The 17,586-nt window shown below is 40.3% G+C and overlaps 1 protein-coding gene across 1 annotated transcript in view; it reads left to right on the plus strand.

The window, feature by feature from the left end:
- GRK7 (G protein-coupled receptor kinase 7) overlaps window positions 1–17,362 on the plus strand; it is a 41,486-nt gene extending 24,124 nt beyond the window's left edge. The window contains exons 3-4 of the mRNA XM_006119870.4: window positions 5,687–5,958; window positions 12,056–17,362. Of these exons, the coding sequence (XP_006119932.1) occupies window positions 5,687–5,958; window positions 12,056–12,398 (615 nt within the window). The 3' untranslated portion in view covers window positions 12,399–17,362. The remainder of the gene's footprint in view (window positions 1–5,686; window positions 5,959–12,055) is intronic.
- Window positions 17,363–17,586: the final 224 nt, after the last annotated feature.

The raw sequence follows: 17,586 nt of genomic DNA on the forward strand, positions 1-17,586 counted from the left end.
GAAAATTGAATCCCTTTCAATGTGCACTTGCCACCTCCATTTCCTTCTTCGAGTGCATTTTCATTCCATTGCTTCCCATCATGTTCTCACTCTTATATTGTTAAGTCAATGTACAATACCTTCCTGTTTTCTTTGACCTGGCCAGGAGCATATTAAATGGCTTTCTCTGACTCTTACTTTGAGGATCAGTGGATTTATTTTCAATTTAAATCACTGTCTTTAGCTGTCCTAAAACTACAAAGAGTTGTGCAGTTAAAAACTCAGTGTATCAAGATGAGAATATACTTTGTTATACCTTTGCTATGCTGGAGGGGAAAAGTCCTGAGTCATTTTGGCCTCAGTCTTTTGTGTTGCAGCAAGAGGTTTACTGTGCTAGTTGAAAAGCTTCAGGGGGTAGCTGAGTTAGCCTGTAACTGGAAAAACTTTAAAAAACAACTAATAGTCCTGCAGACTAACAAAACATGTAGATGGTATCATAAGCTCTCCTGGGTACAACCCACTTCTTCAGATGTGCTAGTTGAGTTATATAATTTTTTAATTGTGTCCCCTTTTGAGTTGTGGGCATAGTTGTCAGCAATGATTTGTGCACATAAGGACAAAGACTGTGCAAACTCCAGCTTTCGTACAATCCAGTCCTATCCCCATAAATATAGCTAAATCTTTACTTGCAAAATGTTTGCTTTGCCAGTTCAGGGCACTGAATTGTTCTGGTTAGTGTGTTTCCTGACAACACCCTGCATCATCTTATTCCAGCACATCTCTTCCTGTTTTTCTTATTTACTGTTCAGTTGTTTACATAGCTCAATGTTTGTGGTTTTATAGCCTTTTCTCTTCAACAAAAACTGTGCCCAGGCTGTTAGCTATATAGGAGATAGAAGAAGCCAGGGAAATCTAAATTTCATTTGTCCTTCTGCTTGCCAGTTCCTGTGCTGACTGAAATTGTGGAGAGATTTATTCTGCTTCTTCCTTTCCATGTTTTTTGGGTTGGTAACTACATATCAAACAAGAGGATTGCCATTTGTAACATGTATGTGTTCCACTAGACTTAGAGAATGGTCAAATCTAAATCTCTTTGAACTTCAGGTGGGAAGCTGGATATGAACTCCTACATTTTAACTCATTCCTTTATTTTGGATTCTGCATCAGGTCTAGAACTAAAACTTAGGTTCTTTCCAATTTGGGTTCAAATTCTGCTGAAATTTTGTGAGAAATGGTTCTCACAAAATTTTAGACCATAACGATGAAAACTTCGTGAGAATATCACATCTTGCAAGACTTCCCACACTTTGAACTAAATTTCCATAACAGCTCGCAGAATTACAATCCCATTACATTAGAGCCTCAGACTCTACCCCAAATCAGCCTTTAACCCAAATCCTGGTCTCTCACCTAAACTTAATGTGAACTCAACCACCACCTTGCTAACCCATCCCTAATTTATACTGAAAAAATGCACCCATTGGTCCATGTCCTACAATTTTTTTGTAGGAGCTCTAGGAACTTGAGTGCCGTATCAGTCAAAGCCACAGCTTTTATCACATAACTAACACAGTAATACAGTTTATGTATATCAAATAGGTTAAAAGCATTTGGCAACCATCCATCCCTTCAAGCGGTCGTGCTGCAGAAGGGCAAAGAGAGGGTAAAGAGAAGGTATTGCTGAATGGCGCTTCAGTGACCCACACTGATGATCAAGGAATGACACGCTGATACTGTCATGTGTGTATTGATATTATTCAGCTTGTGATAAGGTTGAATTCCAGTATAGCAATATCTTAACAGAGATACCAGGTCAAGATGCAACACTGTGATTACTGTGTTGCTCTCAGCTCTTAAAAGTATCACTTACTAAATCAACTTCGCCTCTGGCCTAATCAAACTGAGAAATGCTAATTTCCTCCCACTAAAAAAAAAGGCAAGGAAATAGTATTACAGAGGCTCTGCATGGTTCTCACCATTGTTCTTACTCTTCCTGGGCCTGGAGACTTGCAGATAGCATTAAGTGATGTGGCTTTCTAATCATGTAGCTACCCATTATTCTAGTCTCACATTTAGGGCTTAGAAACCAGACTCTCTATACTTCTCTCTGGTCCCTTATCTCTCCTTCAGATAGCATTATTCTGGGTTTCTGATCCACAAAGGTACCCCTTCCGAATGGAGGAGTAGCCATGAATAAGAATTTAACTCTCCCTAGAGCAGAATCAAATTCTAGTGGGGAAAATCCAATACAAATAATGCAGATTGCCTCAGGGAAAATGTCAGACTGAGATCTCTGTCCACCGCACATAACTCTACAGAGCAGAATAACTTCCGTGGCATTGATGAGTCAACAAAACGGACTGTGCCAGTTTGGCTCCATTCTTTCTTTCTGTGCTTATTGGCCACAACCGGCTGATAGATGTGTTCTCAGCTCCCTCCTGCTTCTGAGCAAAGGGGATGATTTGGCCCTATGTCTCTAAAGGAGAATAGTTGCTAGCAAGGAAAGATATTTCATCTACTGTCTATCTTTTGTGAACAATAGTCTGCCATAGCAATGCTATGAGATATAATACACATACACATTGGCAGGAACTGAGATTTATAGGGATTTGAAAAACTGACCGAAAAAGGAACATTGTGCCTAAACTGAAGGGGTAATAGCCTTCCTACCCCTCAAACGGAAACTGCCTCTGCATATGTTTAATTGTGTCACTCACAAATACCTTTGTATGCACCAATGCTATAATTTCAAAAGCTTCAGAGAGGTAGCCGAGTTAATCTGTAACAGGAAAAACTTAAAAACCAACAAATAGTCTAGTAGCACCTTAAAGACTAACAAAACATGTGGATGGTATCATGAGCTTTCATGGGCACAGCCCGCTTCTTCAGATGACAACTGAGGAAGCGGGCTGTGCCCACGAAAGCTCATGATACCATCCACATGTTTTGTTAGTCTTTAAGGTGCTATAATTTTCTAAGGTACCTCTGTTTTGGCTCAGAGCCATAGTAGAACTCTGGTACTAATACACAAAGATACACAAAGATCATGTTGATACTAAAAAGAAAAATTCCCATCAGTTCAAAAAGGCATAGAAAAAGTTCAAGTGACTTTTGGCACTTTTACTGTCTGTTACTTAACCCTGCTGTATAACAGGTGTAACTGATGCAGAGGGGATAAAAATGGGTCTGCTTGTGAAAGCCTTAACTTTACTATGGCTTCCATCTGCACTAATGATGGTAGCACCATTAGCAGTGGACAAAAAGTAACTTCCTTCTTGAAAGGAAATCAAGTTACCAGAAAGCCAGTGGAACTGATTTGGAATCCCATTTTGTCTGTCTACAATCTAAGTGATACAGATCTGGCAGTGGGAGGATTGGAGATGTACACTATCCACAGGACATGGTCAATTTGTCCGGTATCTAAAAGTGTTCTTAATTCAGAGTTATGTGCTGCAGCTAGCTACTGTTGACTCCTTAATTCTCCCCAACCTGAATGCAGTGTACACTAACAATATTCAAGCAAGGCTCACTTGCTGGTGCACTGCTTAAAAGGGAACTGGAAGGAGGAAGTGGTTCTGTTTCCTTTTTTGTTTCATAATGAATTTTAAAGGAGACCTGAAAGGTATAATTTAGTTGTTGCTTTCTGAACCTTAAAATACCCGGAAAATTGAATGTATTCTTTCCTGTTTTTGCCAGGAAACTACTTAGATGACTCAGAGATGTGGGTTGAGAGCTTTCTTTGCTCTTAATTGAAGGAATGAGCTTGGCAGAGGTGATGTGTAACTGTTGATGGTGCGGGGGATATGTATTTTGAACGCAGTTCCCACAAAAGCTATATATTATATAAATATTATCCCTGACAGAAATTGAAGGGCTTCACATGACCCTGCATGCCCTCCCCCACACATCACCTTGGAGAAGGTGAATCCTTATTAAGGGAAGGATTTTTTCCCCAAGTAGTTAAGTCAAAAAAATATTAATCAGTTTTCACTTCCTTGATTTTTCCTGATGTGCTATATCATCTGTTCCTCAATATTTTATAGTATTCCAGGAAAATAAGATACATAAAACCTGAATTTCTAATGTGAAAAAAATGCAGAAACTTTTTTTTTTGTAAAAAGGATGTCTGTTTTTAAATCTGTCCTGTTCTCTGTGCCAAAGGATAAGTGGACACAAATCAGATGTCAAGAAAGGTAATGTACGAAAGCCAATAGAACACTTTAACCTCCCTGAACACTCTGTAAGAGATTTAAAAGTAACCATCCTTTTACTTTAAAAAATGAAACAAAACACAACTTCAGAAGCAGACTACAAAGAGAAACAGCAGAGCTGCAATTCGTAGCAAATTTAACATGATCAAATAGAAGTGAATACAGACTTAGAATGTTTCTCTCACTATAAAGGCAATTTTTCTTCTCTTGGTATTCTCACCTCCCCATCAACTGTTGGGAGTGAGCTACATCCACCCTAATTGAATTGGTCTTGTCAACACTGGTCCTACACTTGATGGCTACGTCTAGACTGCATCCCTTTTTCGTAAAAGGGATGTAAATTAAACATATCGCAATTGCTAATGAAGCGGGGATTTAAATCTCCACCGCTTCATTAGCATAAAAATGGCTGCCGCTTTTTACGGCACGGAGCTTTGCCGGAAAAAAGCGCCAGTCTAGACGCTGATCTTGCAGAAAATAAAGCCTTTTCCAAAAGATCCCTTATCCCTTATTTCATAGAGGGATAAGGGATCTTTCGGAAAAGGCTTTATTTTCCACAAGATCAGCGTCTAGACTGGTGCTTTCTTCTGGTAAAGCTCCATGCCGAAAAAAAGCGGCAGCCATTTTTATTCTAATGAAGCGGGGGAGATTTAAATCCCCACTTCATTAGCAATTGCAATACGTCTAATTTACATCCATTTTACGAAAAAGGGATGTAGTCTAGACATAGCCGATAAGTAACTCCCTACTTTTGATATGCTAGTACAGTGTTTTTGTCTTTTTTTTTTTTTTGTCTGACAACATTTTTTTTAAAGAACATTTTCATAGGTGTTCCGCATTAAAAATAATATAGTTTGGTGTTCCGTGGTCTCAAAAAGTTTAAGAAATACTGTGGTATTATGTATTTCTCCCAACTTCTGTGATTTCTACTCCATGCATTTTGTTTTTACCCATGAAAGCTTATGACCAAATAAATCTGTTTAAGGCAGAGGTGGGGAACCTAAGGCTGGCTCCCAGCTTGCCTGCATCTGGCCCTCGAGGCTCAGGGCTTCCTCCCCTAGCATTGGGGAGCCTGCGCTGGCACTTCAACCCACCACAAGGCTGGAGCGCACAAAATCTACTAGCCTGGACCTCCCTAGTCTCTGGTGTGAGTGGGGAATGTGGGGAGTATCTTTCTCCTTCTCTGTCAGGGTACACGTCAGTGAGGGCTTGTGGGGTTTTTTTCTTCTCACTTGAGTGTGGCCCATGACTGATTTGTCTGTGGGTCAACGGCCCCCACCCAAAAATAGTTCCCCATCCCTGTTTAAAGGTGCCACATGGACTCATTGGTTTTGCTGATACAGACTAACACGTAACCCTCTGAGACATGTTTGCTACTGATATTTTCAGATACATTTTTGTGACTTGATGTAATTAACATTAGGAAACTTGTACTTTATTCTAGTGTGTTTCATTTTTACTGTTATTTAATGATCCTATATGTTTGATTGTCATAGGCTGGAACTAATGGTTATATGGCTCCTGAAATCCTGAAGGAAGAGAATTACTCCTACCCTGTGGATTGGTTTGCTATGGGATGTAGTATTTATGAGATGGTTGCTGGTCGAACTCCATTCAAGGATTTCAAAGAAAAAGTCAATAAGGATGAAGTGAAAAAAAGAACCTTGGAAGATGAAGTGAAATTTGAACATGCCAACTTCACAGAGGAGACAAAAGATATTTGCAAGCTGTTCTTGGCTAAGAAAGCAGAGGACCGTTTAGGAAGCAGGTATGATTTGTTTCCCATTTTTAAGCCTAGATCAATGATGTAATCATTATTTCATATAAATGGTGGTCAAAACCTTAAGTTTCTATGAACACCTCAATCTTCCTTTCCACTTCTATGAGTGGAAGTGTTCTCACAGATATTTCTTAAGAGAGCATGGAAAAGGGGGAATGTTGCCTCTTGTGATGTCAATCTCCATTACCTGCCCAGTAGCCACTCTTTGGAGTTTTGTAGGGATTTTAGGGGGGGAGGAGCCCCCTCCATAGCAATCTTTTCCTCCTATACAATGATAGTGTAGCCCTAAGTTAATATAATATATGGAGATATACCATCTCATAGAGCTAGAAGGGACCTTGAGAGGTCATCAAGTCCAGTCCTCTGCCCTCACAGCAGGACCAAGTACCATCCCTGACAAATTTACCCCAGATCCCTAAATGGCCCCCTCAAAAGCTCACAACCCTGGGTTTAGGGGGCCAACACTCAAACCACTGAGCTATCCCTCCCCTTAATGCTACTTGAGTTCAGAATGGTGGCTTTATGTTAATATGACTCTTGTAGGCACGGTGCTGGCAGGGTTCTAGAGCAGCAGCAGGAAAGGACAGCCCCCCGATGAACCCGGAAGTTTTCTTTCCTCCAGGTATCAGGATTATAAGGCTGAGTCATGTGTTTCATACAACAGGTATCCTAACCTTCTCATTGGCAGGCCAATTAAATGGATACTCACAGATCTTTCTGGGCCTCTTCTCTTCATCCCAAGGGTACTGTAAGGGAGAGTACACTTGGAGCTAAGTTCTTATTAGTCAAAAATTCCCTTTGCAGCATTAATGGGAGTTTTGCCTTTGAAAGGATGGCTGAATTTGGCCCTGAGTCAGCAATTCTAAAGATTCTTTGAATAATAAGATCATTTGAAGGCTAAACATTATAGTATTTAATTCTTCTAATACCTTTGTAGTGGTACATGATGAAACATTTAATACCACTATTGTTGAGACAGAATAAATACAAGACAATCCATATGACATTAAACTGTTATATAAAGTAAACTGAGGATAGCTAGAGTTAGAATATATAGTAAATTTCATCAGACATTATTGTAAATGTATCTACCAATTCAAATAGTTAGGTTTTCCAATATAATGTGATTCAGAATTTACCAAAAAGTAGATGAACAGACTCATTTAAGACAGTCATTCCACACTTTATGTGTATACTGCGCAATAATACAGGTAAAATCTTCTGTTGAGATCACTGGGAGTCTTTTCTGTATAAAGATTTCATATTTTGCCTTAAACTTTTATTACAGCACTGTAATATGCTGGATATGGTGAGCACCACAGTTTATAGAACTAGGAAATATAGTCTCTAACTATCTCTTGTTTAGGAATAAAATATAACAAGTATAGTTCTGTTTGTGATACATACGTGGCAATTAGAATAAATTAGTGGATATTTTGTAAAAGTCAATGTTTGCCAAAAGTCCAGATTCAGTGTTAATCAAAATGACACGTTGTGACACTGATGATGCTTGCAATGAATATAAAACTCCTGTTTTCAATGGAAGGGCTTACATGAAGATGTAAGTAATATTATTATTTTTAATAATATTAATTTGTTATACTGAGTTTAGAAATAACTTAGGTATATTTGAAAAGACATTGAAGAATAATATAGAAGGTTATATAACTTTTATATGTTTTTTGTGTTTTATATTTAATATACAAGTGAGGACCATATGATTTTTTCAAACATTTTGCAGGGATATGTGTGTCATTTTGTCACATGAATCTTCTCTCCAGCAGGGTTAGTGAAGATCGTCCAAAATATGTTTCTTTGCATGCCAATATGATATAGTCCTGGTTTGATCAATCATATGCTGTACTTCTGTTGGGATTTCAAATGTGATCAGAGGCTGTGATTTCCCATTATTTGTTGTTATAAGGAAACTGAAAATTCTAACATTGAATGAAAACTGTAGATTCTGTTCAGCAACAAATTATCTTGCAATACAGTACAGATCACAGAAATTGCCTGGTTTAGCACAGTAATACAGGTTGGACCTCCCTGGTCTGGCACCCTCCGGACCTAATCAGTGCCAAATGAGGAACTTTGCCAGACCAGGGATGGTCATTTCTGGACACCCTGCTACCAGCCCCTCCACCCCTGGTCTGACCACTGCCCTCCCAGCTGGCTCCACCTCTTGCTGGCCCTGCTGCCTTGTCAGCCCCTGCTGTCCTACCGGGCAATCCCACCACCTCCACACACGCCAGGGTCCTGCTGTCATGTCAAGCTCCTGCTGCTGCGCTGGACACCCCTACTGCCTTCATGCATCAGGCTCTCAGTGCCACACTGTGTAGCCCCACTGCCTCTGCGCGCCAGGTTTCTTCTGCAGAGCCTGGCTCCTGCTGCTCTTCCAGGCAGCCCTGCAGCCTCTGCGCCAGGCTCCCACTGCTGCACGTGGTATCCTGCAGCCCTGCCAGGAAGCCCCGCTGCCAGGTGTGAGACTCCTGCTGTCCTGCCAGCTTGCAGGGCTTCCAGGCACTAGCCCTCCTCTGGGACTCTCTGGGAACATCCGTGGTTTGGGTGTTGCTGAACCAGAGAGTCCTGGCTAAGAGAGTTTCATCGGAAATCTCAGTTCGCTTTTCATACATTTAGTCTCACAACGCCCCCTGAAATAAGCTTTACCACCCTCATTTAAAAGCTTACATAGAATCATAGCAGGAACAGCCCTCATAGGCTGCAAGGCCAGGGCCAAACCCCCATCTGGCCCAGATCCAACCCCGTCTCTTCCCGCCCCATCCACTCCTTCCTCCAAGCTCCTTCGCCCAAGTGACACAGTCCAGAGGATCAGTGGAGGCCTGGCACCTGCAGCAAAGGTGGGCCCTCCCCCTTCATTCACTGGCAGTAGTGGGATACGGAGTAACTTGGCCCCAGGCTACTCCACTCTGCCAGTTCCCAGCCACATTGTTCCGCTCCCTGCTGGTGAGTATAGGGAGCAGTTTCACCTCTTCCCTCAAGGCCCCTTCCCCAAGAAACGTGGCTGAGAGCCAGAGGAGCAGGCTGGGGCTGAGTTACTTCGCTACTCACTTCTGCCAGTGAGTGCAGGGACGGGCCCAATCCCTGCTGCTGGCACCAGTCCCCTGCCAACTTCCTGGGCCCTGTGGGACCCTCCCCCCAAAGCATGAAGCCCAGACAGTTACCCCAAACCGTCCAGTGGACAGGACAGCTCTGCCTGAAAGGAACTTTGAGAGGTTATCAAGTCCACTACCCTCCATTCATGGTAGGACCAAGCACCGTCTAGTTGGGCAAACTGAGGATTAGAGAGTGCAGGTAGGTTGTTCAGGGTCATACAGCAACTCTGTGGAAGAGCTCAGAATAGACTGTTCTGCTAATGGAACCACAATCTTGGTCATGTGCTTTCGCCACAAAACCATCCATCCGCCTACTTAATGGCATATTAGCCTTTAGTGGTAGGTGGGAGAAGCATCTCAAGACATTTATTTGTGCTGAGGTTTTTCATTTTATCACTTTGATTTTTCCAAAATATGCTGCATCTACTTTCTTTCCTGTTTGATGCCACTTCATGTGTCTGTGGGATTGGTAAAAGGCCACTTGCCCCCACCAAAACCTCTTCAAGCCCAACTAGCAGAACTACACATGGAGTGATGTGTCCTATGTTTTATGACACCTGGGAATAGGAAAGGGGAGTAGTTATTCAAAGAAAGGAGCATAGAGCACAGTCTACAACTATAATCTGTTGTGGCACCTTGAGGTCTTGAGGGAGGAACACAATAGAATCCATTAACATTGTGTCCCATTTTTTCTTGCCTTCTCTTCAATACACAGTTGAATGAGAAATGGACAAGCAGTAGTCTAGCCTTACTGTACGTGATGTTAAAAAAAAACCCTGTCTCTGCCTGTTACACTGGAGATATTATTCAAGAACAGCTCATCCTTATGTAAAGATTAGCCTTGTAATTCTGCTAAGGTCAGTCAGACCTTGGGTTATCTATATAAGTGCCTGTTGCATAAGTTAAAGCTGCTCAAGGACAGCTTTATTTTGCACACCCAACCTTTCGAAAATGTTCTAATTTCTCAGTTCAAGATTCAGTATTGTTGGCTTTTTCTGGAAAGATTAACACCTTTCTCTCCATTCTCTGACCATTTTGGAACTTGCTCACCCCTCTCTCCTGCTGTCCCATGCAGTAGTGAAAGAGCTTATTGATGAATGCCAACTTGAGAGACAAAAGGAAAAAATATGTAGCACTTTAAAGACTAACAAGATCGTTTATTATGTGATGAGCGTTCATGCGCCAGACCCACTTCCTCAGATCATATTCTGAAAGAGAATTGGCATGACCGTATATAACAAAGGAATACAATAATCACCTAAGAAACTATCTTGTTAGTCTTTAAAGTGCTACATATTTTTTCCTTTTCTTTTACCAAGATAAGACTAACACTGCTACCTCTCTATTACTATTCAACTTGAGAGAAGTTTGACAAGGTCATTTCCCTTTTTCTGTCACAGTTATGCAAACATCAGATTCACCCAGGAAGGGTCATGATTAGATAGAAGCATCACCCTATGAGTAGATGCCTTTACATGGCATTCCTATAGCTTCACATATTTAAAATATTTTTTATTCCTGATTGTATCAGACAAAAATATATAACGTCAAGAGGGGGAACACTGCAGTAGTCCATTGTGGAGCTAACACCAAGTTCTGATGTTTTTAATTACATGTTATAGAAAAGCAAAATAAAATTAAGTCTGCATGAATATGCTGTGTGAAATCACTCAGTAGCCCTTAAGGATGACTGACTGAGCTGCCTAACTCTCAAATCTGTGAGTTTCTATTATTTGAACTGCAGCTCCAATGCACTTCAGCAATTGACTTCAGATTCCACAGCTGCACCAGTGTTTCATGTGACTAACTGAGCTAGGTAGGTTTTGCAAGGCCCTTTGCAAAAATGACATAAGCCTTATGGATCTCATCTGAGTTTTTATACTGTGCTCATTGCTGTAGTAATGGGAGACCGTGCAAAGGCCATTAAGGATGTTGTTCAAGCTGGAGGATCTGCTACATGTGCATTGTGCAGGCTCTTGGAAGAGCTGGGCTTTCTGGGGCTACACACAGGCCTAAGGCTGCATCCGGTCACTAAGTAATGTTGCTTTTCATTAGTGAAGATGATTGATTCTGACAGAAATATGCACTGTCTGTTTCTTTTAATCCAGTTGTAAGGAGTCATGTCCATAGAATGTCCTTTTCTCAGTATTATCCAGTATGTGTGAAAGTGGCCTTTGTTTAGTATATGACTTTTATTTAAAAAAGTGTGAACAACTGCAACCCATTAACAACATTTCTATTTACTGTGGCCAAGGAATAGCCAGATGGTTGAAACAAAAATACCGAATACCCCCCACTCAAAAACAAAACAAAACAACACTGGGAAAAATTCTGTTGAAGGGGGGAAAAGGGGGGGCAGACAAAAAAAAGTACTCAAAGACTTATTAAGCAAAAAAAAATTAAAATAAAACAGCATTAAAACAGCATGTCCCCTTTAAGAGTGAATGCAGGGATAGAAACTGGGGAGAGGTTGAGCACTAAGACCCAGGGGAAGTCCGTGGTTGGCTGCCATTTCGTGTAAGGTACGTTTAGGGGCTGGGGTCAGTGGGTTGGGGGTGTTGGGAGCCAGGAAGGGTTCAGAGGGATTAAAAGTTGAAAGACACAGAGGGGCAAGATGGTGGCCAGCCGCTGACAGCCTGTTAGGGCCAAAAAGCCTCAAAAACATTTCTTAAGGGGGCCACAGGTTTTTTTTAAATTTTTATTTATTTATTTATTTTTTGCTCAACAACTCTTGGGGTCTTTTTTTTTTCCTCAACAACTTTGGTCTCCCCCTTTTTTTCTCAGCAGAATTTTCTCCCCGGTGTATTTTTTTTGGGGGGGGGGGGGGGAGGGGACGTGTTCGGTATTTTTGGTTAAACCAACTAGCAACCCTATAAGTCAGCTTTGGAGTTCTTTCTGTTTTGTATATATAGTTCACCCTTATTAGCTAGTTAGTGCATAGTTTTCACTGACAATCTCTTGTTTTATTGCAGGAGCAGTGTTGATGATCCAAGAAAACATGTTTTCTTCAAAACAATAAACTTCCACAGGTTGGAGGCAGGCCTCATAGACCCCCCTTTTGTGCCAGATCCATCAGTTGTGTATGCCAAAGATGTAGCAGACATTGCTGACTTCTCTGAAATCCGGGGGATTGAGTTTGATGACAAAGATAAGAAATTCTTCAAGAAATTTGCAACAGGTGCTGTCCCTATACCCTGGCAAGAAGAAATTATTGAAACAGGACTTTTTGAAGAACTGAATGATCCTAACAGAGTAGCTTCTGGGGGATGTGCAAACGGAGGTGAAGCCAAGTCAGGAGTTTGTTTATTGTTATAAATTTCACATAGTTAACAAAAAGGGGTGAAAAATGCACCACAGAACTTTCCAGATTCCAACAGTGTTTCAAAAACTCAGCTACACTGCTTAAGAAGTATTGTTTAACCTAGACATGAAATCACCAAGACAAGTAGGACCACAAATTAAATGGCTATCAACAGGACAAGTAGGACCACAAGTTGAATGAATATTTTACTACTTTGTTCTAGCAACACAGATAATCTGTTTGTTGGGTTGGAAGCTATCAAAATGAATTATCAGATTTATTTTAGGAAATATAAGAAGACAGCTGTCCATCACTGCGTGTATGTGAAATATGAAAGCAGTAGCAAGGTGAAGAGAAACCTGTTCTAAAAATTAATGAGTCTGTCATTGTAATATATTCTTTTCTTGATCTCTCAATCTCTCTCCTTTTTTTAATTCAAATGTTTCCCCTTTTCTACAGTTTTCAATAAAGGCTTTTAAATTATGAAGAAATACTCTTAGTAATTAGACAGTGAATTTGGACTTCATGCATCAAACAAACTTCAGAATCTTTTGACTATCTAGATTTCTCAGTTCACCTTAGCCACCGAATGGTTCCATAGTAATATGTCCAAATTCTCATTAATATAGAAAATTCAGTTAGCATAAGGACAAAAAGAATGTCAGATTTTCCTCTGTCTTGACTTAGACTGAGAGTGAACTAGTGAATTTGAGAAAACAAATTGACTGAATATTGTGTAAACTTAATCTTTTGAGTAGTTATACTACACCTTTTATGAAGAAATGGATATTTGATTGATAATGTACATTTTTTATTTTGCTACCAAGTTCATCATTCCATTGGGTTGTCCTGATATATGTGTCTATATTTGGTTTAAACTGTGGTTTAAATTAAACTGACATACCACTTTGTAACTGGCCTTTAAAAATAAGTTTCTAAATATAATAACAATGTTAATTCAATCCACCACAAAAAGAAAATACATTGCACTATTTTTATAAGTGATATGGAAAATGATGTAAGTTGATATATTAGTCTAACTGTATAGTTTCACCAGTTGTTGGACAAAACTTTATATATTTCTATTTATTTTGAGTTAGAACACCCTGAAATTAATTCATTTGGGATGCAATTCTGCACAAATTCTACATCAGACAGGTAGTATGCTTACTACCAAGAGAAGTCCTCATGACTGTTCATATGTTAGTAATCACTATACTACATAGTAACTGCTAACAGGATTAGGTCTCTTTTGTCCCCCCAGTTTCTACTGATTTCAATGGAAGCTGATGGCGTTCAGCTCCATAGAGCATTGGAGCATTAGCACTCAGTCCTGCATCCCTTACAGGAGCAAGTTTTCTACTCAACTCAAAGGTTTCTAGAGGATTAGGCTTCTATATCTGATTTACAGAGGAATTGCTGAAGATACTCTGCATCTAATGCAGTAGTTTTAAACTATGGATTGTAACCCAGTACTGAGTCCTGGAATGTCAGGCGCTGGGTCTTGTTGCAGGGTGATTGGTGGGAGTGCTAAGGCAGGCTTCCTGCCTACTCTGGCACTGCAGGCTGTCTTGTGTCCCAGAAGTGGCCAGCAGCAGGCCTGGCTCCTAGGTAAGAGGGGGGAAGAGTGCACAGGGCTCCATACTCTGCCCCTGCCCTGAGCACTAGCTCCATACTCCCATTAGCTGGGAGCCTGCTGCTGGCTGCTTCTGGGGTGCAACTTGGTCTGTGGTGCCAGGACAGGCAGGAAGTCACCGTAGCACCCCCAATGCACCGCTTACAGAGAGCCACTTGAAGTAAGGCTCTCCTGACCTAGCTCTAACCACCCCCCCAGCCAAAGCCTCCTCCTAAAACGCAAAGCTCTCATCCTCAGCCCCACCCCAGAGCCCACATTTTAGTCAAAATATCTTGGGTTGCAGGCCTCAACAATTTTCTTCAACTGAGTCATGAGAAAAAAAAGTTTGAAAATCATTGGTTTAATGAACAGTATGTGGGTTTAAATATCCTTAATAAACTATTAATATAATAGCTTTGCTCATTCCAAATATGTACCTGTGAAACCATACATTTCAGATACTTAAAAAAATGATCTATGAGTACAGGTAAATACACACATTTGCTGTTGTGTTTCCTAAGTTTTGTACAGAATGATTAAGTATAAAAGGAGTGGTTTCTTTTTCTTCTTTTAAAAATATTTCTCCAATTTTCTTTTTTCTTGTTCTTCATTTAATATGAAAGATTTTATTTCATTTGGATAATTCTGTTGATGAATGCTATTTGGGCACCAGAAATTGAATTCTGATATGGATCACATAACCTTTTTTAGAGATAAAACACAAACAACTACCATCATGGAGGACCCTGGCCAGTCTATCAAATTATTGTAACTTTGCTATTGGCCAAATTGTGATTTATTCTGTTCATATGGCAGCAAAGATGGTTTTGAAAGGGTATTGAAAGATGGATGAACCTGGAGATAAAAGATGATGTTGTGGTTCTAACTAGAGATGTTAAAATTAGATTAATCAACTAATCAAATAGTCGATGGAATGTCCATTGAATATTCAATTACCCAATAAGGGCCCTTCCGCTTTGAAAGGTGACAAGAGCCACCCGGCTGTTGCTATATTTCAAAGTGGAAGTGCCGCATGGAGCCTGGGGCCAGCAGGGGACTCAGTCCCCTGGACCCAAGCTGGCTCCAGGCTCCATGCTGTGCTTCTGCTTTAAAATGTACAAGAGCCCCAGCAGGGACTCTTATACATTTCAAAGTTGGAACACCACCACTGCGCCTCTGCCCCTTCCCACGGAGCTGGATCTGGGAGAATCAGCTTTTAAGCCAGCTCCCACCAACAATCCCTCCTCTTTCCCTCTAGAGGCAGCAAGAGGCAGAGGGAACTGACTAGTTGACTAGTGTGTCAACTGTCTGATAAGCTTTTGCTTATCTGATTGTTGATTAGTTGCTTACATCCCTAGTTCTAACACAGAATGAGGAGAGAAGGGGTCTGTGTTCTATTCCTGCCTCTTGTCACTGACGTCCAGTGGTTTTATTTCTCTGCTGTAATTTTCACCTCTGTAAAAATCCTACCTCTCAGGGGTGTTGTGAGGCTAAAATCATAATCTTTGTAAAGCACTTTGAGGTTCCCAAGTGGAAATTGCTAAAGAATTGTAAATCTTTATTGTAAATGAATACAAAAGCCTGTGTGGTTCAGAAGGGTAATGAATAGCAGAAAGCTTGTGCCCTGAGTAGGTGCCCTCTCCCGATCCATGGAAATTGCACTTCTGGGGTCCTTTGTCGCTAGAGCCACTGAGAGTCATTGAGGAGTAGGTTGTAAGAGTTCTGGCACAGACACAGTCTGACTCAGTTTTATAACCCTATTCCAAGCAGATTACTCCTGGTGTAGATTACCTCTGCTCCTGGCAGGATAATATGTAGCAAGAGCTGATCTTGGGAGTGGAAAGCAGCCAGAATTTGGGCTCACGTTAATACTACTTTTGTAGTATAAACATGTTCCCATTTGGAGTGAATTGAGGTATGTACGGAACCAGAATTTGACCCTATGGTAAAAGCACATTTCACCTACTATTACTCTGCAGAACACAGCACTTCAATAAATGGTATAGCAAAATCTATTGCAATACCTAAATGGAAGAGTTCAGAACAAAGTTTCTCTCATCACAGGCCCAGGTTTTAAAAAGATGTATTATGCCAATAAGCCTCAAAAGGGCGTGCATTAATAGTCTATCAATTCATGCCTTAGTGTACCATGTAAGCCACTCAAAGAAGTGAATCAATAGTCTACTGATGTACATCCTGGTATGGCCTTTTGCTGAGAGTATACCACGGTAGTCTTACCATTCAATTTCTAAAATCCGTCAGTATGTGGATTTGCACAGCAGGTGTTTCCATTATGAAGAATAGAGAAAGAAAAGAAAAGCAATGCCTTTGCAAGCTTTTTTCTTTTCTCTGCTATTTTCAATATATACTTTGTAAAATGTACTTACACTTTTAAAAAAGGATTGAGTCAAATATTGGGGTTCCTCCTTCCTCCTCCTGCCATTGCCATTAACCTTGATGTACTTTTAACAACCACTTGGTGGTAGATTAAAGACAACTTTTAACATCTTGCTTTGTGTTATAAAAGACAAGGCTCTAATACTGCAAAGACTTACGCATATGATGAACAGTACCTGTTGAAGCCAGTGACACTGCTCACATGGATAAAGCTGCCCTACCCAAACTGCTGAATCAGGGCATAGTTTGAGAAATAGTTGGAGAAGAATTACCTACTATCTAAAGCTATGTCTACACTTGCAATTGATCAACAAAACATATATCATGGCAGCCACAGTTGAAAGGAGGGAAAAGAGAGAGACTGCTTTTACACCTGATGCCTGTAACAGTCAGTATGTATAGGGATTATTTATTGGTAGTGATGAAGACCCAGTTGTGCACTATATGAAAGGTTGCATTAGCACAAAAGACCAACTGACCAATCAGAATCTGGCTTTGGAGAAGCAGTTCAACTTACTATTTTATGTGTCCATGGAATTTTTTTACTCTATATCAATAACATATTTGTGTCAGAATAGCCAGTCTTGTATAAAATCAAAAGTTCCATAGTGAATCTAACTCTTTTTAGGATCATCTCTCCAACCTATAGTCACAAACAAATTTCAACACAGGAGCAGGAAACAGTAAAATGGGATGGGGATGCGATTTCTCTTGGACTTCTAATTTTGGCTAAAAGATGGTGTTTTGCAAAGCATGCAAAATTCTTAATAGTGATATTCAAAATAATGTAACTTTTGCTATTTAAATATCCAAATAGATCTAATTTTCATATCCGGAGATAAAAGTGAGATGAATAACTGAACTCTTGTCATTTATTTGAAATACTGCCTCTGCTCCTCTTAAGCTAAGATTGTATCTTTACCTGCTATCATTACAGTTTCATAGCAAAATGTTTAAATGGCTGGAATCCATTGTTACAATAAAAGGTTATAAAATCTTATTTGTGATTGTGCAAAGTAGTCATTTGTTAATGGATGGGTGGTGAGATTAAGATTTAAGGGTATGTCTACACTACAGCGCTAATTCGAACTAATTTAGTTCGAATTAGTTAATTCGAACTAAGCTAATTCGAACTAATGCATCCAGACTAAAAAACTAGTTCGAATTAGCATTTTGCTAATTCGAACTAG

Source organism: Pelodiscus sinensis, chromosome 10 (assembly GCF_049634645.1).
Source record: "Pelodiscus sinensis isolate JC-2024 chromosome 10, ASM4963464v1, whole genome shotgun sequence".
Taxonomy (NCBI): Eukaryota; Metazoa; Chordata; order Testudines; family Trionychidae; genus Pelodiscus; species Pelodiscus sinensis.